Genomic DNA, 24,277 nt, shown 5'->3' on the forward strand with positions numbered 1-24,277 from the left:
CAAGAAATTGCAAAAAAAAAAAAAATAAATAAAAAAAAAAATTCATAGAGGCATTGGTATTGCTGGTATCGACGATATTGGACTCGATATTATTGGTATCGTATTGAAAAGAAAATAAGTGTTAAGTTTAAAATGTCCTGTTGGTGGCGGAAATGCGGATGGCGGTTCAATCTGCCATAAAACTCTAGAAGAAGAAGAAGGACAAGATGATTGGCTGAACTGGTCTGAGCATGCGCACTCTACTGTACATCTGCACGATGGACGGAGTCAGCGAGTTAGCTATTCTTATCCTGCATTTTCTGTGTTTAACATTTGTGAATTGTACTGATGATATTTTGGTTGCCTGCGGAGGGTTCGTCAAGTCAGATGTGGACATTAATTACTCTCTCATCGAGGTAAAAAAAAAAAAAAGACGACGTTTAAGATGACTAGCTGGCTAACTGGCTACATGCTGTCTAACTGGTTACATGCTGTCTATCTAACCCAAATGAGGTCTACTTTTTTCTTAAAATATTTTGTTTATTTATTGTTATGTTTTCGTCATCATCAATCATCATGTACAATGATAGCTAGCTTGAGCCGGGCAGAAAGAATGGTTTTGCTTTTGCCATGTATGTGAACATTTATATGTGTCATGGTTCAGTATCACAAACATTTCCTCTGTTTACAGATAAAGTTGTACACTAAACAGGGCTCACTGAAATACCAGACTGACTGTGCTCCAATCAATGGTTACTTTATGATCCCACTCTATGACAAGGTACTGTAGCCTATCTCAAAGGTGTGCATGGGCTGTCTGGGATCATTCCCAGGTATCTAGATCAACAGTTATCCTGAAACATTGGAAAGTGTTTTTCTGTTACTCATCCAGGTGATGAAGTTTCCCATGTGGAGATGAACTCGTCATCACATGTCATCATTGTACTCTCAAATTGATCTTGAAATCCCCTTCCTAATGGTGTGAATTTAGGCATAATTTACCTTTGACATGCTCCTCTATTTTAAACTGGAACAGCTATCTTTGTAGGGCTGTGGGACCAGCAGCTTCACCTTAATTCACACCATCAGAGAGCTGATTTCCACAAAATGTGGGTGACAAAATGTCTTAAACTAAAAGAATAACATGTCCAGGTGACCCAGGATAAATTCTGCATTATATTTGCATAAAATGATGCTACGTTCAAGTCCTCATTGGACGTTTGTTCTCACAAGCTCAGAAGTATTTTACTGTCTCTCACCTTTTCGTATTAATGAAAAATAGTTTGTTTTTAGTGCTACTGCAATGAAATGAAGAGCAAAATGTACGGGAGGTTTAAGCTGTGTTCCAGTGAGTCACTTACAATGGAAGTCAATGGGGTCAATAATCTGTAAACATTATAATACTCACTGTTTCAAAAGTATAGGCACAAGACATAAACAATATGTGTGTTAACATGATTTTACTGTGATACAATCACTTACTAACCGCATCTGTGGAAAGTTAGACAATTTTACAACTTCATTACCATGATGATGTAATGTCAACAAACCCTAAAACGACTGTAAAAATGATTTAAACAACTTTACAGTTCAAATAATTCATGAGTTTTAACAGAAGGATTAATGTAAGTGCTTTTATAAAATTATAAACTTCACATTTCTGTCTTTAAACCCTCCAATAATTGGCCCCATTGACTTCCATTGTAAGTGTCTCACTGGAACACAGATTTGTGCTTTTTTAAAGAAAAGGAGGGATGAGCCGAAATTAATTTTTGTGGTAATCAACATTGACACAAATGCTGTCGATTGATCTTAACATGCATTGAACCCGGAACATTCCTTTTAATACAATCATTCTGATGTAACTTGCACCATTAGTTGTCTTTTTAAATGCATTGTTACTGTTTATTGCATATAATATTTGCAGTATTTTTTTTTTTAAGTATAGCCTTTTTTTGACCATCTTTTACAGGGTGATTTTGTTCTAAAGATAGAACCACCTTCAGGATGGAGCTTTGGTAAGGAATGAGTCCACACATGTGGTGAATGAGATAAAACAACAGCTTTTATGTACACTTTTTCTTCGTCATCTTGGGCTCAGTAAAGTGCACCCATTTGATTTTTTTTATGTTATTGTTTACACATATACAGATCCAACAACGGTTGACCTACATGTGGATGGAGTTACTGATATCTGCACTAAAGAACAAGACATCAACTTCTTCTTTACAGGGTTTTCAGTCCTGGGAAGTGTAAGTTGGAATGTACAATTTTATATACATAACTTTGAAGCTCAGCTCTTGTAATGGTAAAAAAAAAATGTTTGTGCTAATTTTCCTCCCTGATTCAGGTCTTGAGTAAGGGGCATTTGTTGGGCCCTGCAGGGATTGAAGTTAGATTGAGAAAATCAGGAGAAGATGATGTTCATCAGAGTGTCTTCACACAAGTTGGAGGCCAGTGAGTAAACATTGATTTAATTTCATAAGTTGCTACCGTGGCTATGTTTACACCGCAGCGGAATGTGGCCCAAATCTGATTTTTTTCACGCCCGCATGTGACACAAATCTGTTATGTCTAGTGGACACTACACGACTCAAGCTCATCTACTTTGATGTTTGGAGTTGGCAATGAGAAGTTTTGGATCTCAAGACAAATGGTTTTATTGTGTGCGCACTTCCTGCGACATGCTAAAACTAGTCCTAGACACAACGACAGTTTTCAAAACAGCCTGAAATCGAGACGTGCCCACTGTCCCAACGAGTGAGAGACCGTTATGTTATAGCAAGAGAAGGGCAAGGTATTAGGAAGCAGATGATTTAAAAAATGATTAGAAAATAAAATAAAACCACCTACATCTCCCTACTTGCGTTTTTTTATTATTTTCAGCTGTTTTTTAATTATTTGTTTCCTTTGCAAATGGTGCCAATAATCTCAAAAACAGGCGCGATCCGGTTTTTTTTTTGTGTTTGTTGACGTTATCAAAAATAAACATCGAAAAGCTTAATTGCGTGTCATATCTTTGCTAGTTAATGCATTCAATTCTTTTTCCATTCTTCTTTATGCTCAACAGTTGGGTTCAACGATTCGTTTGGACTGTACGTAGTAAAATATGCACATGAAAAGATACAGAGATAAAGATAACAATTCTTACCTTACATATATGTTATGCCGTTTTTCCGACTGTCCTTCCAGATTATATGAGCAGATTATAATTGAACTATTTTGCTGTTTTTACAGGTATACCTTTACCAAGGTGCTTCCTGGAAGTTATGACATCACAGCCTCTCACACCTCGTGGACCATGGAGCAGGTACGTATATAGTAGAAACTGACTTGTTGACAAAACACAGTTCTCAGTGATGAATGAATCAACACCTGAAGAAACATGTTTATAGGACTGCATTTTTGTTTGTTTATACATTACATTCATACATTTGTTAAAGTTATGTACAGATTTGTGTGTTCTTTTAGACTTTTAGACTTTTTGTCCCCTCGCAGAGCTCAACCACAGTGGTTGTGACAAATGAAAATGCCCCCGCCGCAGCTCCTCTTGTGGTAAAAGGCTATGATGTCTCTGGGGAGGTGCAGAGTGATGGCGAACCAATGAGAGGAGTCAATTTCCTTCTCTACTCTGCTAGCATAACTCAAGCGGTAAAGAATTTGAGTAGATTCCTAGTCTAAGATGATTTCGACACATTCCATCAACAGAAAATGAATTTGCTATTAGGGATCTGACTTGATCCAAATGATTTGTTCTTGATGCAGGATATCAATGGCTGCAGTATTGTTCCTGTGGATGGGGCTTTGTCTGGCGAGCCCTCCCTTGTGTATTTGTGCAGTGTTCAGTCTCGTAATGATGGCACTTTCTCCTTTCCTTGCCTTCCCAGTGGGGAATACACTGTGGTAAGAACTTTTCAGACTTTTGAGAAGTTTTTTCTTACTTGGCATGATTGTCACCAGCTCTCATATGATTTGGTAAGTTAAATATACTACTTTCAGTCATGGTTTTTTAGCTTGGTTCATCTTAAATTGCAGATCCCATACTACAGAGGCGAGAGGATAACTTTTGATGTTACTCCATCTCGCATGGATTTCAAAGTAGAACACAACAGTTTAATGTTGGAGGTGAGTTTCCTAATTCTTTGTCGTGTTTGGAGACAGGAATTAAAGGGATAGTTCACCCAAAAATGAAAATTCTCTCATCATTTACTCACCCTCATGTCATCCCAGATGTGTTTGACTTTCTTTCTTCTGCAGAACACAAATGAAGATTTTTAGAAGAATATCTCAGCTCTGTAGGTCAATACAATGCAAGTGAATAGTGACCAGAACTTTGTAGCTCCAAAAATCACATAAAGGCAGCATAAAAGTAATCCAGATGACTCCAGTGGTTTAATCCATGTCTTCTGAAGTAATATGATAGGTGTGGGTGTGAAACAGATCAATATTTAAGTCCTTTTTTGCTAGAAATTCTTCTCCCTGCCCAGTAGGTGGTGATACGCATGAAGAACGTGAATAACAAAAACTCCTAGGAGAGAAGAGGGCTGTTTGAAAGTGAAAATTTGTAGTAAGAAAGGACTTAAATATTGATCTGTTTCTCACCCACACCTATCATATCACTTCTGAAGACATGGATTAAACCACTGGAGTTTTATGGATTACTTTTATGCTGCCTTTATGAGGATTTTAGAGCTTCAAAGTTCTGGTCACCATTCACTTGCATTGTATGGACCTACAGAGCTGAGATATTCTTCTAAAAATCTTCATTTGTGTTCTGCAGAAGAAAGAAAGTCGCACACATCTGGGATGACATGAGAGTGAGTAAATGATGAGAGAATTTTCATTTTTGGGTGAACTATCCCTTTAAGACATCACATAAATCATGGGTTGGATACTGTTATAGTATTGTAATTTTAACATGGTTTTCATGTGGCCAGAAGAGAGAAAATGCATTCCTATATGAATCAGTGTCTCTTCGTGCTTGATGTTTTATCTCAGCCTAATCTGTTTTGCAACCGCTCTTAGTCAGTTATACACCAATGAAATGTTTTCTCTTTAAAATGGTGTTTTTAGACCCCATCTGTTTTTCCTTTTTTTTTTTTTTTTTTCCTCAGCCAATATTCCGGGTCATGGGATTCTCAGTGATGGGCAGAGTTCTGAATAGCCCCAATGGAGAGGGTGTTGCAGATGCTGTAGTTACACTAAACAACCAAATTAAAGGTAACAGTGAAAATACACCTGTGAGTCAAGGCAACACATTAACATTATCATGCAGGGGTATATCCCAAGTACCCAGCAGCACAAAATGTAATCTAATTTAACATTGTGACTTGATTTGCATTCACATATTTTTCTCTCGTGTGTCTTTCACAGTGGAAACTAAAGAAGATGGTTCTTTCCGGTTGGAGAATATGACCACAGGCACCTATACAATCAACACACAGAAAGAGCTGATGTTCTTTGAGCCAGTCACAGTGAAGATTGCTCCCAGCACCCCTCAGCTGCCGGACATCATCACTGCAGGGTGAGTATGGATTAGGGATGTCAGTTTTCAGAAATTTTCAGAATTGCTTAAAGTTAATCTTAAACAAGAATGCCACAAAATGCATGTAAAAGACACAGAACACCATGAGCATGTAGCCTACTTTTTAATTGTATTTTATATAAATATAGTTAGGAAATGCAAATATTGCCATTTTCTTTTCTTTTTTTTTAATACATTTACAGTCCACTGTATTTTAATACATTCAGGCTGTTTATAATGTATTTAATTTGTATGGAAATTTGTATTTGTATTGTATATAGAACATACAGATTCAACTCTTTCTCCATTAAAGGGGTCATGATGAATTGTAAAATCTAATTTTACTTGATATTTAGATATGAGGTAACTAACTAACTATAAAAACAAACTATACATTTCATAACTCAAAACTTCCTCCCCAGTCTAAAAAGAGCATTTATAGTTCCCACCTTTCTGAAACGTCTCGTTTTGAAAACTGTGTTCGTGATGTCATAAGACATTGCTCAGTTGTATTTACACGCCCCACAACGTGTGTCATCACACCCTTGACCCCGCCCACTGGCATTCAGTTCATATCGTAAACAGAGAGGTAGATGGGGATAGACAGGCTTAGTGTGACCAACTATCCTGGACTATTTAGAATTGTTTTGTGCATATAACATGCATTACACATGACTGTTGTCATGTTTATCACTCCACTTTTAAAAGACGCGGTGTCAAGTTACAACTCAGACTCTGTTCTGCTTCATTCAGCTGCTTTGCGTCTTGCTGTTCTTGCACCCATTTGTGCTATTTTTAATTGTTGGTGTATGTAAACAAGCACTAGCTGGACATCTTTGGCCGTTTGGATGTGTGTGTGTCATGTTTCACCGTGCTATGGACTGTGTTTGTGCAGCTAATATCAGTGTTGTCATAATACGATTCAAGCTTTGCAAAGGAACAGTTATTGAAGAATGGGGCAGTTAAAAATACTTGGACTTGACCACAAAACTGTTTAATTAATGAATGCTTCATATGTCATGACTGTTTGATAGATTATTTTGCTGCTTCAGTGAAACTTTTATCAGATTATCTTTATCAGATTATCATTCAGTCCATCTGTCCCAAAAACGAGATTCTCTCATTTTCTCACCCTCAATACCTCCCAAATGTGCATGACTTGCAGAACACAAATTAAGATTTTTATTAGAATATCTCAACTCTGTTGGTCCATACAATGCAAGCCAACAGGGTGCATATAAAGGCAGCTTACAAGTAAAACATAAGACTTCAGTGGTTAAATCCATGTGTTCGGAAGCTATATAATAGGTGCAGGTGAGAAACAGATCAATATTTAAGTCCTTTTTTTTACTATAAATCTCCACATTCTTCTTTTGTTTATAGCGATTTGCATTCTTCATGCATATCGCCACCTACTGGGCAGAGAGGATAAATTATAGTAAAAAAAAAAGAATGAAATATTTATCTGTTTCTCACCCACACCTATCATTTTACTTCAGTAGACATGGATTAAACCACTGGAGTCTTATAAAGTTATTTTATGCTGCCTTTGTGTTTTTTTTTTTAGCTTGTGGTGCAGAAATTACACACTTTGGCTTTAACTGTTTATTTAGTTTCTTAGATATGTAGTTTCTTAGATTTTCAAGGTTTTTATCCAAGTTAAAACACAAATTTGGTGTTTAAAATGCGTTTATACTTGTCTTTAAGAACAACAATAAAGATTGTTTAAATTTCAACCAGTTTTGTAATGTAATAGCCTAAAATACCATGATAGAACCGGACACTGCGATTCAAATCTTCAACAATTATCTCAATATGAAAATTTGATATCGGCACATGCCTTAAGGCCCGGATAAACTTTAAAAAAAAATGTTAATACTTTTTTTTTTTTTTTTTTGCATTCCATATCGGATCACGTCAAGTCATCCGTGTTGCTTTTTCCTTTTGCTGCACCTCCACCAGTGCCTTCAGACCAGCTGTGGGGTCATCAGCCGGGAGCCACCTATCTTCAATGTTTCACCCCATTAATCCTGGATTGTCTCCTGGTGGTGGGGCAGCAGTCAGGGATGTCTCCCTGCCACCCCTGCAGCTGGACACTGGATACCCTCCAACACCTCTCATTCTTGCCTTCCCATCCAGACATCCTTCCTTCACGAATTTCTTGCAACCAAGGTTCTATATGTCATAATCCCTCAACATGACCATATGCACCAGCCCGTTGGCCAAATGGCACTGAGATGCGTACTCAGTGCCCAGAGTCAAATAAAGAGTGCCAGTAGGCTCTGGCAACATATCTCTTGGTAACTCAGTGCCACTGGTTCCGTATGGCATACTACCTCAGCACAAGCCCTCACCACATATCACCCAGGTTCCCTATTCCTCATTTTCTTACTTCTGAACCCCCCATTTTTTTTGTCCTTTCTCCTTAACCATAGCCAGAATCTCCCTTTCTCAGCTTCCTCTGCCAATTCCTTCAAATAATTTTTTGAAGCTGCTCCTACGATGCCAATGTCTATAAAAATGTGTTGCATTGATGTTTCCATAAATCCTCGACACCCAACCTCCACAGGTTAGGTGGCAGTCCTCCATCTATTTTCCCTGCACTCTGCGGCCAGATCAGCATATTTTCCAGACCCTCTTCCCATTCAACAGTAAGCTCAATCATTGCAATTTTCCTAGCCGAAGTCGGCCACAACACTACATCCGTCCTCAAGGAGGTAATGGCAACCTCGGTAGGAAATTTTAGCTGCTGGCCAAGGTCAACCATCATGATCGATCATCATTGACAGCCATTCCAGCCTTTTCAAGAGCTGGTTTTACATCCAGCAGTCTGGAGGATCCTTGTGACATCATCCATATAACTGTGCAGAGCTGGCAATCTCACCTCAGATGGTGCATGGATTCCTCTGACCATTTGTCTTGCGCCAATTAGGGTGATCTCGAACGCAACCGTGAACTGTGATCACTATTCCTTTTCCAGCTGCTGACATCGCGATTGTGTAGTCCTGTGTTGTGTGACATATCTTCAAGTCCCCATAGTAGCTGTCTACCAAGCTCCTAATGCACTCTGGTACATGGAAAAACTCCATTGCATAGCTAACAAGCTGGTGTGGAACTGATCCATAGGCATTTGCCAAGTCCAGCCAGACTACATGTATGTCTTTATCTCTCTTGGCTGACTGGATCTGCTCCATTACTGATGCATGGCACATGCACCCAGGAAAACCTGGTACGCCTGCCTTCTGGCAGCTTGTGTCTATGCATCCATTCTTCAGGAGGTAGTCAGACATCCTCCTTGCTACCACCGAAAAGAAAAGCTTTCCCTTCACGTTCAATAGAGCAATGCTCCTAAACTGACTAATGTTGGTGGATCCTTGCTCTTTGGGTATGAAGATGGCCACTGCTCTTCGCCACTCCACAGGCATGCACTGCTTCCAGGCAACCCTCAACAGTCTCCACAATATTGAGAACCATGGGGCATTTCTTATACAGCTTGTATGGTATCCCATTCGGGTCTGGGGATGAAGTTTCCCTGGCGTTTTCTGCCACCTGCCTCACCTCACTCAGCTTAGGTGGATCTACATCAAATGCCACTACTGGCCATGGGACATATCCAGGGGAGCCAAGCGGGTTGTCTTTGTAGGGGTCACCAAGTTTCTGTTCCATGTGGTCTTCTAGTTCCTCTTTTGCCATCACCAGCTTCCCACTCCTCTTTTCTTCCAGCAGATTTCTGGCAAACTTCAAAGGATCCTTGATGTATTTTGCCCTTTCATGCTCCCTCTTCCTTCTCTGCTGTCAGATTCTCGTTGCCCTCCTCAAGATCGCTAATCTAGCCCTTATGCCATCCCACAGTACCTTCAAGCCCTCCTTGTCCTGCTCCTCTGCCTTCCTCCAAGCCTTAAGAAGCTACCTCCACTCTTTCACAAGCTGAAGTATCTCCTTCTCTCTCCAACCCATCACCCTGGGACCACTCTTCCTTACTACTGTTTCACCAAATCTACCTGTGCATTCTTAGTACACAACATCGCTAAACATAAGCTTGGCCTCCACCCTTCCAGTAATGACATTCTCCAAGGTGGAGCACAGGTCCTCATCTAGTCTGCTCCATGCATCCTTATCATTAGATCTCTGCCACTTGATTAGCCGCCTCCTCCCTGGTTTCTTCTCATTGTCATGTCTTCCCTGTCTTGTCTGTGGGTTGAAGGTTGTCTCTTCTTGCGGCTCACCATGCAGGCTTGACCTATCCTGCTGGCGGTACTGGTCTTCTTGATACCCCTCCACAACAGTGGATTCAGTAGTGCTGTGGTGCTCAGCTGGGCTCTGTATCCTTCTTGTCTGACCTGCTGCTGCAGTGCAAGTTTGTGTCTGGATGCTCCCGCCACATTTCATCCGTCCTTGATGAATCTGCAGCCCCTTGTAAGTTGTTACCCTCATCCACCCACAACTGCATCTTCTAAGGATCCTTTGCTCATTATCCATGGCCATTATAGTCGTGTCCATATTGTCTGTCCTAATATTATAAGTGAACCTCAAGGAACATATTAAAATAATAAAAAGTCATGTCATGACCCCTTTAATGTGCGTCATTAATGGGTGTTCAATGTGTTCTTCGTTCTCAATGTCTCTGTCTGCCTGATCACTGAATGCATTTGTGCTGAAATTGATTAATTTTAACTGATTACAATTGTAACACCAATCAGACATCAATAATCCCTAGTTTGGATACAATAATTGTTTACAAAAAGCAGCCAAGAGCAGAAAACAGTGGTCAGAGGAAGATCAGGGACATGAGTTTGCTGCTCTCTAGTTGAACTGCAAAATCGCTGGCAGTAAGCTATTGTTTACATGTGCACTACTTTGTCATTCTCAGGTTTAGTGTGTGTGGGCACATCTCAGTCACCCGTCTTCCTGAGGGCGTTAAGCAGCTTGGGCGCTACAAGGTTATTCTGTCTGCCTTGAAACAGGATCAGGGCTTTTTCCGGACCATCGAAAGCGACAGTCAAGGAGCTTTCTGCTTCCAAGTTAAACCAGGGGAATACAGCGTGCAGGTACTGATGAGGTCCTTTTATAACATGACATCACACTAAACTTATAGTCACATATTGATTTCGATCTGTTTTGCACTGTATGGCAGGTGACCCTCCCTGAAGCTGAAGTGAAGGCTGGGCTTGCTTTACAGCCACATTCTCTCGATATCTCACTGGTGGATCGTCCTATCACTGACCTTCTCTTTACTCAGTTCATCGCATCTGTCACTGGCTTTGTTTCCTGTCTTGGTAAGATATTTTTTGTCTTTGCTGTGAAATTACTTTATCAGGTTCAGTGACATGATGCACATTTTTTCTCCTCAGATCTAATAAATTATTCAGATTAACAATAAAAATGCAATTAAACAATCACATGAATACACTTATTCTACCATGGACATGTTTTCATTTACTAAATTCAAAGTATTTTGACTTTAAATTAAAAAAAAATAATGTGGTGTTACCGTCCGGAAAATAAAAAAAAAAAAAGGAAAAGTCTCTTTTAAAATGCTAAAGTTCTTGAAAGAGATGTTGGTAGTGCAGAGTATTCATTTATTATAAGCAATTTTGTTTTAAAATATGATTAATATTTGAAAATCTTTTGTCCAGCAAATCAAAGTCAGGTGGTGTAACCAAATGCAGGTAGCGATTTGTTGTCATGTGACAACAATAAAAGTTCATGAAACGGAGAGGACCCGTTTAGACCATTAAGACTGTATGTGGAAAAAAAAAAATCATGATTTTTCATATCATTAAATATCAATATTTTAGGGGGGCCTGGGTATCTCAGCAAGTATTGACGCTGACTATCACCCCTGGAGTCGTGAGTTTAATCCAGAGTGTGCTGAGTGACTCCAGCCAGGTCTCCTAAGCAACCAAATTGGCCTTGTTGCTAGGGAAGGTAGAGTCACATGGGGTAACCTCCTCATGGTCGCTATAATGTGGTTCTCGCTCTCGGTGGGGCGTGTTGAGAATAGCGTGAAGCCTCCACACGTGCTACATCTCCGCGGTAACGCACTCAACAAGCCACACGATAAGATGCGTGGATTGACGGTCTCAGACGCGGAGGCAACTGAGATTCGTCCTCCGCCACCCGGATTGAGCCGAGTCACTACGCCACCACGAGGACTTAGAGCGCATTGGGAATTGGGCATTCCGAATTGGGGATAAAAAAAAAATCGAGATTTTAATGAAAAGGCACATTTTCTTCAGGTCATATGAAGCAACCCTGAGAAAACTTGATATTCTTGACTCACAAATTCATGATATTAGTAAAGTTTTTTATTTTATTTTTATTTTTTTTTTATTTTATTTTTTTTACTAAAAAAACCTTTTTTTTTAATAATGATTAAGTTATGCACCCACATGTATTCAAAATGCAAGGAAAGTATTTTAATACCTTTTTACTAAATGGTTACACCAGATTAAATTTTTTTTTTTAGTCATTAACTTATTTTGTAGAAAATGATGATAAACGTTTTTCAAAAATTTTAGAAACTAGATTTTTAAAATATCTCTTGTTTTTATCACCTTGGACAAGCTTATTTGTCAGTGACCCCTCAAGTGCTGGGTTGCACAGATAAATGTTTCCTCTTTTTGCCTGAATGATTTAAAGGGATAGTTCACTCAAAAATGAAATTCTGTCATCATTTACTCTCCCTCATGCTATCCCAGATGTGTATGACTTTCTTTCTTCTGCCGAACACAAATGAAGATTTTAAAAGAATATTTCAGCTCTGTAGGTCCATACAATGCAAGTGAATGGTGATCAGAAATTTGAAGGTACAAATATCACATAAAGGAAACATAAAAGTACTCCAGTGGTTTAATCCATGTCTTCAGAAGTGATATGATAAGTGTGGGTGAGAAACAAATTGGTATTTAAGTCCCTTTTTACTACAAATTCTCAAATATTGCTTCTGAAGATGTTGATTAAACCACTGGAGTCATCTGGATTACTTATGTACTTTTTGTACCTTCAAAGTTCTGATCACCATTCGCTTGCATTATATGGACCAACAGAGCTGAAATATTCTTCTAAAAATCTTCATTTTAGTTCTAAAGAGGAAACAAAAATCATACACATCTGGAATGGTATGAGGGTGACTAAATGATGAGAGAATTTTCATTGAGTGAACTATCCCTTTAATTATCCTCTCAGCCGCATGTGGAGATTTGACCGTCACCCTTCAGCCTGTCAGCAGACAGGGAGAGAGGCAGAACCTCCAGCTGTCTAGCAGCATTGAAACCCTCAGCTTCACTTTCAGTAATGTACTACCTGGCAAGTACAAAGGTAAGAGAGAATAGCACTTTTTGACCTATTTTAATGAACAGTAGAGATGAGTATTATTGTAGTTGTAGAACTGCTACATATGCTTGTTCAGCATTTGTTCTCCGCTTTCATCTGCCAAAAAGTATGCAGCTTTTGTGACGAGTTTGCAGAACACTCGATGTTCTAAACCAGCTGCATATTTCACCTACTGCTGACTTGGAGAAGTTTCTGATTTGCAGTTTAAGAAAGATTGAGATCCTTTCATTATTCCCACAGTGGCTATCACCCAGGATGAGTGGTGCTGGAAACATAAGTCAGTGGAGGTTGATGTACTGGACTCAGACATACAAGGAGTGGAGTTCAGACAAACCGGATACTTGCTACGCTGCTCACTGTCCCATGCCATTACTCTGGTGAGCCTAAAACTATGACATATATATATATATATATATATATAGTCAATGTTCAATGATGGTAGAACTCAACATCAGCTGTTACTAGTCTGAAATAAAGATGATGCATTGTTTGCCCATTTTAGGAATTTTTCCAAGATGGAAGCACACCTGAAAATGTTGGCATTTACAATCTGTCCAAAGGAGTAAATCGCTTTTGTCTGTCCAAACCAGGTGTGCTCAGTCTTTCCTTCAGTTTTCTAGGTTACCCAAAGTTCCTACATAACAGACTTCTTTCTTTTTAAATTAAGGTGTTTACAAAGTGACTCCACGGTCCTGTCACCAGTTTGAACAAGATTACTACACCTACAACACGTATGTGCCCACAAGTGTCAAGCTTTTTATTATATTCTGAAAGCTTCATCTAAAATGCCTTAAAATCAAAGTAGCTACTGATATAGTATGAGTTTCCACAGCTTGGCTACACTTTGATCTGTTTGGGTTTTTTTTTCAGTATGTCCAAGTGCAAATAGGTTTTTGAGTAATGTTTTAACAATGGTCAGTACGTTCACATGCACAGTTTTAATGGGGCTACAGCGAGTTTTTGCATAGTCGTGCTACATTCTTCATCCGTCTGTCCAAGTATACGTGACAGTGTGACACATTCAAACATTTGAGATTGCTTGTGCATTTCAAGTACCTATATAAAAGCATTTGTATGTATAATCGTAAACCTTTGCAGATAGTCCAGACATCAAGAAATTTATTTTGGGAAATCAACTGGCGTTATGCACGTGACAAAAACTAACATGGAAATATCATCCAAAAATGCTTTGAAACCCTCAGACCCCATTTACACCTGGTATTAAGATGTGTCTCCGGTAATCTGATCACATGTGATCAGACGAGACACATTGCTGTTCACACCTGGTATTTCCATGCTTCTCAAATGCTTAAATTTGAGTTCAGATTTCGAGGGGAGGGTCTCTGATTTCATGACGACATCATTCACTGTCATTGTGTTACTGCATGATAATAAACTGCGGAAATTAAACCTGGGTGCTGTTTCTCCCAGATGCAGTTGAAATGTAATATTGTTTTCACTTACGTTAAATTATCTGTTGTTTTAGTGGAGTACCTGTGTTAGCTGAGCTTCAGATGTGTGTGCTTGCTCTCGTGCTTGTGTGTGTTTTTGGTTTTTCAAATTTTCCATTCGGATGGTTATTTACTTTTAAAGCCGCATTTAAACTAAACTCTTGTTTTAACGCAGCGGTTGATTGACAGGTGAGGGGTGGTGCTTCGCTGCTGTCCAGGACGCATTTCGCGTGGATTAGCATTTACATCTCAAATGCGTTTTTGACTGCCTCTATGTGGTTTTTGTGACCCGATCACAAAATATTTAAGAATCCGTTTACACCTGTATTTAGCACCGACCACATGTGATCGGATCACCCGAAACGCATCTTAATTCCTGGTGTAAACGGGACACAGACCTCTGAGACATCTGTATGGTATCCATGAAGGCTGAACGACTGATTGAATTAAGATAGAAATCACAATATGGTCTTGCGCGATTACTAAACCACAAGTTGGCATTTCCATCGTTACCAACATAGTCCAGTGATTAGGTGTTTCCCGAAACTAATAGTTTTTAGTTGCTAACTACAAGCTCTCCACTTGTAGTTAAAGGCATAGTTTCTTATTAGTTTGCGGTGTTGACGTCATTTGACTTCTTTATTTAATTCCATAGATCTTTCATTATGTCAAGACATTTGACCGTTTACATTCGCTTAAGAAAACGGCTTATTCCGCTCTCTATTTTTTCTTTTCTTTTTTCCAGAAAGTTGTGCTCTGAAATGTCATCTAAACTCAAATGCAGTTTTCCTTATGTCGTGTAAGGGATTATGTGAAATGGACACGATTTCTTATGGAAATCGTGGCTTATGTTTTTGAAGAGTGCCTCTCTGGAACCTTTTTGTTTTTGTTTTTTTCTCTCTTCCTCCCCAATTTGGAATGCCCAATTCCCAATGCACTCCAAGTCCTCGTGGTGGCATAGTGACTCGCCTCAATCCGGGTGGCGGAGGACGAATCTCAGTTGCCTCCGCGTCTGAGACCGTCACTCCACACATCTTATCACGTGGCTTGTTGAGCGTGTTATCGCGGAGACCTAGCGTGTGTGGAGACTTCACACTATTCTCTGCGGCATCCACGCACAACTCGCCACACGCCCTATCAAGAGCGAGAACCACGTTATAGAGACCACGAGGAGGTTACCCCATGTGACTCTACCCTCCCTAGCAACCGGGCCAATTTGGTTGCTTAGGAGACCTGGCTGGAGTCACTCAGCACGCCCTGGGATTCGAACTCGTGACTCCAGTGGTGGTAGTCAGCGTCAATACTCGCTGAGATACCCAGGCCCCGATTTTTGCTTTTTTTTTAAAGAAAAGGAGGGACGAGTCAAAATAAATTTTTGTGGTAATCAGCATTATGCCACAAATGCTATCGATTGAGCTGAACTTGTATTGAACCCGGAACATTCCTTCAAGGTGTATACATGCTGGATGAACTCGAGCTACAGTCGTATTGTCTAGGCCTGTTATGTGATTTGAGTTGGACTAAAGCATTTATATTACATTTTATAAAGATGAATTATACTGTACTTTTAGTCCGACTGAAATCAACTTTTAAAGTGCCTGTAAACGTACTGATAGTAATGCGCAGGAGTTGGTTGCACATATACACTCTATATACATCCTCAAAGACTCTTTATTTTTTTAGGTCTGCCCCAAGCATCTTAACCCTGACTGCGGTCAGGCACCACATGACAGGACTCATCACCACTGATAAGATGCTTGATGTCACCGTCACCATCAAGTGAGTGAGGGGGACCTTGTTGTAATGTGTTTCTGAGAGCCATATCATCCTTGTTTTGGATATTGTTGGTTGCTTTCCAACAGCTTAGAGGGTCAATTCTGTTGGGTTTTATTTTATTTTGGCAGATCTTCCATTGAGAGTGAGCCTGCCCTGGTTCTGGGACCCCTGCGATCAATTGAGGAGCAGCGACGGGAACAGCAGCTCCTGGACATAGCCGCCCGTAGGAAAGAGAGGGAGGAAAGAGCAGAAAGAGGAGAGGAGCAGAACCCACCCATGGAAGAGAAACCAGAGGTCCTCCATGAGCCTTTTCACTATGACTTCTCCTACTGGGCACGGTAAGAGGTTTGAAGAACGTTTGGCAGCTTTTCCCTCTTCTGCTTGTATCAGGAAACATGCAAGGCTAGAATGATATTGTTCAATCATATCTGGAAAAATATAGTGCATTAGACTGTCTCATGATACCAGTCATGAATTGTCTATCTTGGCTATGTTGTCTCATTCAGGGCTGGAGAGAAGATCACAGTCACACCTTCATCCAAAGAACTGCTGTTTTACCCTCCTGAAGTAGAGGCTACAATCACTGGAGGTCAAGAGTGCAAAAAAAACTTCCACAACCCTTTTTATAAACTTTTATGTAGCCTAGGCCCTGTCTACACCTGGTATTTAAAGTGACAGTTCACCCAAAAATTTAAATTCTCATTATTTGCTCGCCCTCATGCCATCCCAGATGTGTATGACTTTCTGTCTTCAGCAGAACACAAATGAATATTTTTAGAAGAATATTTCAGCTCTGTAGGTCCATACAATGCAAGTGAATGGTGATCAGAACTTCACTATCAAACAAAATGTTAGGCTCTCAAGTCAGTGGGCCAGTTCTGAGGTTTGCAGATATCCTGGGCGAGTGTAGGGCGAGCACCAGCGCTGGCATGAGTTACCAGTACTGTTTCGGTGGAAAAGGGGAAGAGAACTGGGGTTAGAGTCCGTTTTTATTTTTATTTTAACTTAAATCTGACATTATGATTTGTTCTGGCAGAGAACTGTCCGGGTCAAATGGTGGAGATTGCTGGCCGGGCAGGGCTGTTCCTCAAGGGGCAGGTGACGCCTACACTGGAGGGTGTGGAAATCTCCATTAAGGAGAGTGGGGCCACAACGCCGCTCATTACAGTTCACACAGATGCTAGCGGAACATACAGGTGTCTTTTTCACCATCACACCTCATTCATTTGTTTAAAGCTGATGCGTGTAATTTTTTATTTGTTAAAGAATATTCCGGGTTTAATACAAGTTGAGCTCAATCGACAGCATTTGTGTTATAATGTTGATCAGCACAAGAATTTTAAAAATTAAATTGCTTTTTTAAAGTAAAGGAGGAACGAGTTGAAATCAATTTTTGTGGGAATCAACATTGACACAAATGCTGTCGATTGAGCTTCACTTGTATTGAACCTGGAATTCTCCTTTTAATATGCAGAGACAAACAAAAGTGAAAACTTGTTTTTTTTTTTTTTTTTTTTTAAACCAGTGTTGGACCCCTACATAGTGACTCTCAGTATGACGTCAGTGCCAGTAAAGAAGGCTTTGTCCTGACCCCTGTGGAGGGAAAGACAGGAGACTTCAAGGCATTTGCCTTGGCAGGCGTCACGTTTGAGGTAAAACATGAAATAAGACATGAATGCAACAATTGTGTCTACTCATAATGTACTCCATGTTTTTATCAATTATTAACATTTAGTGCAAATAAAATGTTTTTTCCCCTCTTTTTTTTTTCTTGCCCCTCAGATCAAGTCAGATGATGGTGTCTCTCTCTCTGGGGTTCTGCTCTCTCTTAGTGGGGCCAACTTCCGCTCAAACTTACTTACTCAGGACACAGGCCTCCTTACCTTCAACAACCTGGTACTGTCTCCACAGACTCAGTCGCCATGCCCTGTTATCTTAAAGACAGATTGTTTATTTTTGTTTTGTTATCTTGTTATATTATACAGTATATGTACAGTTGAGTGCCCCTTTACAAATACAGTAGTGTGAAAGTGTTTGCCCCCTTCCTGATTTCTTATTTTTTTGCATGTTTGTCACACTTAAATGTTTCAGATCATCAAACAAGTTTAAATATTAGTCAAAGATAACACAAGTAAACACAAAATGCAGTTTTTAAATGAAGGTTGTTATTAAGGGAAAACAAAATCCAAACCTACATGGCCCTGTGTGAAAAAGTGTTTGCCCCACCTGTTAAAACATAACTGTGGTTTATCACACCTGAGTTCAATTTCTCTAGCCACACCCAGGCCTGATTACTGCCACACCTGTTCTCAATCAAGAAATCACTTAAATAGGACCTGCCTGACAAAGTGAAGTAGACCAAAAGATCTTCAAAAGCTAGACATCATGCCGAGATCCAAAGAAATTCAGGAACAAATGAGAAGGAAAGTAATTGAGATCTGTCAGTCTGGAAAAGGTTATAAAGCCATTTCTAAAGCTTTGGGACTCCAGAGAACCACAGTGAGAGCCATTATCCACAAATGGTGAAAACATGGAACAGTGGTGAACCTTCCCAGGAGTGGCCGGCCGACCAAAATTACCCCAAGAGCGCAGCAACGACTCATCCAAGAGGTCACAAAAGACCCCACAACAACATCCAAAGAACTGCAGGCCTCACTTGCCTCAGTTAAGGTCAGTGTTCATGACTCCACCATAAGAAAGAGACTGGGCAAAAATGGCCTGCATGGCAGAGTTCCAAGACGAAAACCACTGCTGAGCAAAAAGAACATTAAGGCTCGTCTCATTTTTGCCAGAAAACATCTTGATGATCCCCAAGACTTTTGGGAAAATACTCTGTGGACTGACGAGACAAAAGTTGAACTTTTTGGAAGGTGTGTGTCCCATTACATCTGGCGTAAAAGTAACACCGCATTTCAGAAAAAGAACATCATACCAACAGTAAAATATGGTGGTGGTAGTGTGATGGTCTGGGGCTGTTTTGCTGCTTCAGGACCTGGAAGACTTGCTGTGATAAATGGAACCATGAATTCTGCTGTCTACCAAAAAATCCTGAAGGAGAATGTCCGGCCATCTGTTCGTGACCTCAAGCTGAAGCGAACTTGGGTTCTGCAGCAGGACAATGATCCAAAACACACCAGCAAGTCCACCTCTGAATGGCTGAAGAAAAACAAAATGAAGACTTTGGAGTGGCCTAGTCAAAGTCCTGACCTGAATCCTATTGAGATGCTGTGGCATGACCTTAAAAAGGCAGTTCATGCTCGAAAACCCTCCAATGTGGCTGAATTACAACAATTCTGCAAAGATGAGCGGGCCAAAATTCCTCCACAGCGCTGTAAAAGACTCATTGCAAGTTATCGCAAACGCTTGATTGCAGTTGTTGCTGCCAAGGGTGGCCCAACCAGTTATTAGGTTTAGGGGGCAATCACATTTTCACACAGGGCCAAGTAGGTTTGGATTTTGTTTTCCCTAAATAATAACAACCTTCATTTAAAAACTGCATTTTGTGTTTACTTGTGTTATCTTTGACTAATATTTAAACTTGTTTGATGATCTGAAACATTTAAGTGTGACAAACATGCAAAAAAATAAGAAATCAGGAAGGGGGCAAACACTTTTTCACACCACTGTATACAAGATAAAAGATCATATTTTTTACGTTTTAAACTGCCCCGCAGAAGGTACATAAAAGATATTTAAATAAATCCGAAAAGACAAGAATTTACACACATCATCCTGTTCAAAATGTACATCCCCTTGGTTCTTAATCTAGTGTGCAGCTTTCCTGAGCATCAATGAATGTTTCTTTTGTATTAGTTGAGTCCCTCGATGATTATCCTAAGTGTCAAAGCTGGATCTAAACATTGATATTCAAGGTTTCTAAATTGAAGTGAGGGCATGCAAAGAAAAATGCGACTAAATGCTAAATAAAAGGGGAATCTGCCATCCTCGCGGTGAAACGGGGCTCTGTGTGGGAAGGGAGAGTGTCCATGGGATGGTCCAGGACATGATCAGGGTCTTATGGCCACACGCAATCCCCTCCTAAAGTTCAGGGTGTTGGCTTCTGTGGGCCATGTCGTGTGAGCGGAATGGTGGTATCACCAGTGGAGCGGGTCTGGCGGGGCATCTATTTCGGCCGGTACCCTCCTTGCTCTGCTTCTGGACCTGCGAGGACACTAGTGTGCGCGCACAGGGAGATAGTAGCCGGCTCTCAGAGGAGAGGCACGCTCAGTGTTTTAATGGCAGAGGTGATGAGGTCCTATTCACATCAGGTGCGCCTCATCATCCGCTGCCTAAATGAGGCTTATTAAATTGCATCTCTCCTCTCTGCTGCCCACTCTCGTTGTAAGCCTGGCTGAAGGATGGCCCTCAGAGGCGGGGCGAAAATGATGAGAGGGAGGGGCGGGTCATTCCTCCACAATACATACAGTGCTGTGAAAAAGTATTTGCAGATTTCTGAATTCTTCTGTTTGTGTGGATATCTCATCCTAAATTGTTTCAAATTCAAACAAAATCTAACATAAAACAAAAACACACAATACAGTTTTTAAATGATAATGTTATTTATTGAATCAAAAAAGTTATCCAATACCAACTGGGCATGTGTGAAAAAGTATTTAGTTACTAAATCCCCAAATCTATGAAACTGCATTCATAATGGGGTTCAGCTGGACTAGACACACCCAGACCTGATTACTGTCAGCCCTGTTCAATCAAATCAACACCTAAATACAACTTTTTCAGCAGCATGAAGTTGGCTAAAAGGTCTCACCCTGTAGCACACTATGCCAAGGTCAAAAGAAATGATGAGGAAAAAGGTGATTTGAAATGCATCACTCTGGGAAGGGTTACAAAGCCATTTCAAAGGCTCTGGGACTCCAAAGGACCACAGTGAGAGCCATTATCTCCAAATGGAGAAAACTTGGCACAGTAGTGAACCTTCCCAGAAGTGGCCGACCTTCCAAAATTCCTCCAAGAGCACAGCGACGACTCATCCAGGAAGTCACAAAAAAGCCAAGGACAACATCCAAGGAACCGCAGGCCTCTCTCGCATCAATAAAGGTCACTGTTCATGACTCCACTATCAGAAAGACTGTGGAAGCAGGGGCGTGGTTGAGCACCGATCTCTGGAGAGTGAGGCCGGGAGAGGTGAGTGGAAAGGATTTGCACCTGTGCGGGAATTGACTAACAGCTGATTTGCATTGCATTGAGCAGCGGTGGGGAGAGAGAGCTGACTTGATCACTGATGTGTGTGAAGATTGAGTTTGACTGTGAAGACTTTGAGTGCGAAAACAATAAAACTTACTTTGGAATTGACATCGCCGTCCCTCGCTTCCTCTGTCTACTGGTGAACAGGGAACTTGTTACAAAGACACTGGCCAAAAATGCCATCCATGGAAGAGTGGCGAGGCAAAAACCACTGCTAACCCAGAAGAACATTAAGGCTCGTCTGAATTTTGCCAAAGCACACCTTGATGATCCTCAAAGCTTTTGGGAGAATGTTCTGTGGACTGAGTCGAAAGTGGAATTGCATTGGAAGAGAGGGGTCCCCGTTACATCTGGCGTAAATCAAACATCGAATTCAACAAAAAGAACATCATACCGATGGTCAAGCATGATGGTGGTAGTGTGATGGTGTGGGGATGCTTTGCTGCTTCAGGGCGACTTGCAGTAATTGAGGGGAACATGAATTCTGCTCTCTACCAGAAAATCCTAAAGGAGAACGTCCGGTCATCAGTCCGTGAGCTGAAGCTCAAGCACAACTTAGACAATGATCCAAAGCATTGGAGTAAGTCCACCTCTGAATGGCTCAAGAAGCTAAATTAAAGTTTTGGAGTGGCCTAGTCAAAGTCCTGACTTGAATCTGATTGAGATGCTGTGCAGGACCTTAAACGGGCAGTTCATGCTCAAACCCTCCAGTGTGGCTGAACTAAAGCAGTTCTGCGAAGAACAGTGGGCCAAAATTCCCCCACAGCGTTGTGAAAGACTGATCTCCAGTTATCAGAAGCGTTTTTCTGCAGCTGTGTCTGCTAAAGGTGGCACAACCAGGTATTAAGTTTAAGGGGGCAGTTAGTTTTTCACATGGGTGGTATAGGTGTTGGATAACTTTTTTGCTTCAATAAAAAATATATTTTTGAAAAGTGTATTTTGTGTTTACTCAGGTTGCCTTTGTTTTATGTTCAGTCTCGTTTGAAGATCTAAAACAATTTAGTATGTAAAATACACAAAAATAGAAGAAATCAGAAAGGGGGCAAATACTTTTTCACAGCACTGTATATATATACACACACACAGTTGAGTGCATAAGTTTGCATCCCCCCAAGATTTTTTAATATAAAAAAAAAGACTTTTTATAAGAGGTATCATACATTTATTATTAATTACTGCCGTGATTAAGCTACTCGACATAACAGATATTTACATACAGTATATTTATTCCACAGGACAAAATACCTGAATTTACACAAATGATTAAACAAAATCAGAGATAACAGTGTATGAATAACCTTAAAGCTACACTGCAAAAAAGTATTTTTGTCTTGTTTTCATGTGATATTATCAAAACATTCTTAAAACGTGATTTATTTTGTCAAGCAAAATGGTATAAGATATTATGTCTAAAGAAGTTTGCTTGTCAAATACATTTTGATTATTTGTCTTGAAAATCATTTTTTTTGCAGTGTAATGGGAATAGACTAAAAGCACGTCAGTTTTGAAATAATGGGGTCTTTAACCTTATCAGATTTTTCTTGCAAATGTTCCCATTATTTTCATCAGTCGTGAGCAGTCAATAAAACCGTTTTAATGGCAAATTAGTTAAATGCCATAAATGCCCCGGATAGCCCACGTACCTCTCCGAGATGTCTAAACAGCATCACATTCTAAATAACATCTGATAAAAAGATCAGATTTACATTAAGTCATAAATAATCTTGATGTTTACCCTACATCTCAGAGTCCTGGCCAGTACTATTTCAAGCCCATGATGAAGGAGTTTCGCTTTGAGCCCTCAGCACAGATGATCACCGTAGAAGAAGGACAGGTTCTTCATATTCCCATCACTGGCTTCAAAACAGCATACAGGTCAGCATACAGTATACTGTACAGCACATCACTGTATAAACACTGACACTAAAATGCTCTGTAAAAATGTAAACCTACATAATATTTATGCATGTGTACATTTGAATGGAAGCTAGAAATGTAGTTGTGTGTCAAACCTGTCCTGTGTATTGTGGAGTAGCTGCTATGGGACGGTGCAGTCACTAGGTGGCAATGCCGAGCAGGGTGTTGCCGTGGAGGCATTGGGGCAGGGAGAGTGCAGCATGTACAGTGAGGACACGGTGACTGACGAGGAGGGCCGCTTCAGACTCCGAGGCTTGCTGGTGAGACTATTACTCAACTCTTCTAACAAACAATCTGAATGACAGGAGTTCACAAAAAAATAAGTATCAAGGCTTAAATTTACATTGTGCTCATTGTCAGCCTGGGTGTGACTACAACATTCAACTGAGAGGAGAAGGAAATGACCACATAGAGAGAGCACTGCCGCCACACAAAACCATCAAGGTGAGTGCTGGACTTACAGTAGCTGCAAGGTCTCGGATTTTACTTTTCACCTTAATTCTTTTAAAAGTTTCCGTTCATTTATTCTGTCTGTGATTTTAGGTGGGCAACACTGATGTTGACGGACTAAACATCATTGCCTTCAGACAGATCAATCAGTTTGATCTGAGTGGCAATGTCATCACTTCTCCTGACCATCTTCCTACTCTCTGGGTAGGCGCAGTCACTGTGCCAATACTCATTTAAAATAGGGTTTCTCGTATTTGTGGAAATCTTTTGAGTCATTGTTCTTCTTCCCTCTCTAAAGGTAAAGCTGTACAAGAGTGACAACCTTGACAATCCCTTCCAGAGTGTGTCCCTCGGCCAGTCCCTGTTCTTTCACTTTGCCCCCCTGCCACGTGATGGAGAGGTAGATCCATAATTATCAACTCTCCGTTTTGTTAAATCAGTGTTTCCCAACCCTGTTCTTGTAGGCACACAAACAGTACACATTTTGGATGTGTCCCTGACCTGATGCATCCATTTCAGGTCTTGGGAGTACTCTAATTATCAGCAGACCTCCTGGGGAAAACTTAGGTTGCTGCTGGAAGAGGTGTTAGTGAGGAGAATCTCCTCAACCACCACCAGTGTGCAGCATCCACCTGGATGA

The 24,277-nt window shown here is 40.4% G+C and overlaps 1 protein-coding gene across 1 annotated transcript in view; it reads left to right on the plus strand.

Annotated features, from left to right (window-relative positions):
• Nucleotides 1-238: 238 nt before the first annotated feature.
• The window catches only part of LOC127449221 (nodal modulator 1-like), a 28,715-nt gene continuing 4,676 nt past the window's right edge, over nt 239-24,277 (plus strand). Inside the window, exons 1-28 of the mRNA XM_051712504.1 lie at nt 239-395; nt 671-760; nt 1,952-1,997; nt 2,131-2,231; nt 2,330-2,436; nt 3,217-3,289; nt 3,478-3,630; nt 3,745-3,882; nt 4,015-4,104; nt 5,094-5,199; nt 5,353-5,503; nt 10,374-10,551; nt 10,638-10,779; nt 12,692-12,823; nt 13,079-13,215; nt 13,341-13,428; nt 13,506-13,569; nt 15,973-16,068; nt 16,194-16,403; nt 16,572-16,654; nt 17,102-17,261; nt 17,591-17,717; nt 17,848-17,961; nt 23,018-23,145; nt 23,306-23,447; nt 23,548-23,631; nt 23,731-23,841; nt 23,936-24,037. Coding sequence (XP_051568464.1) covers nt 258-395; nt 671-760; nt 1,952-1,997; nt 2,131-2,231; nt 2,330-2,436; nt 3,217-3,289; nt 3,478-3,630; nt 3,745-3,882; nt 4,015-4,104; nt 5,094-5,199; nt 5,353-5,503; nt 10,374-10,551; nt 10,638-10,779; nt 12,692-12,823; nt 13,079-13,215; nt 13,341-13,428; nt 13,506-13,569; nt 15,973-16,068; nt 16,194-16,403; nt 16,572-16,654; nt 17,102-17,261; nt 17,591-17,717; nt 17,848-17,961; nt 23,018-23,145; nt 23,306-23,447; nt 23,548-23,631; nt 23,731-23,841; nt 23,936-24,037 — 3,291 coding nt within the window. The 5' untranslated portion in view covers nt 239-257. The remainder of the gene's footprint in view (nt 396-670; nt 761-1,951; nt 1,998-2,130; nt 2,232-2,329; nt 2,437-3,216; nt 3,290-3,477; nt 3,631-3,744; nt 3,883-4,014; nt 4,105-5,093; nt 5,200-5,352; nt 5,504-10,373; nt 10,552-10,637; nt 10,780-12,691; nt 12,824-13,078; nt 13,216-13,340; nt 13,429-13,505; nt 13,570-15,972; nt 16,069-16,193; nt 16,404-16,571; nt 16,655-17,101; nt 17,262-17,590; nt 17,718-17,847; nt 17,962-23,017; nt 23,146-23,305; nt 23,448-23,547; nt 23,632-23,730; nt 23,842-23,935; nt 24,038-24,277) is intronic.

Source organism: Myxocyprinus asiaticus, chromosome 12, assembly GCF_019703515.2.
Source record: "Myxocyprinus asiaticus isolate MX2 ecotype Aquarium Trade chromosome 12, UBuf_Myxa_2, whole genome shotgun sequence".
Taxonomy (NCBI): domain Eukaryota; kingdom Metazoa; phylum Chordata; class Actinopteri; order Cypriniformes; family Catostomidae; genus Myxocyprinus; species Myxocyprinus asiaticus.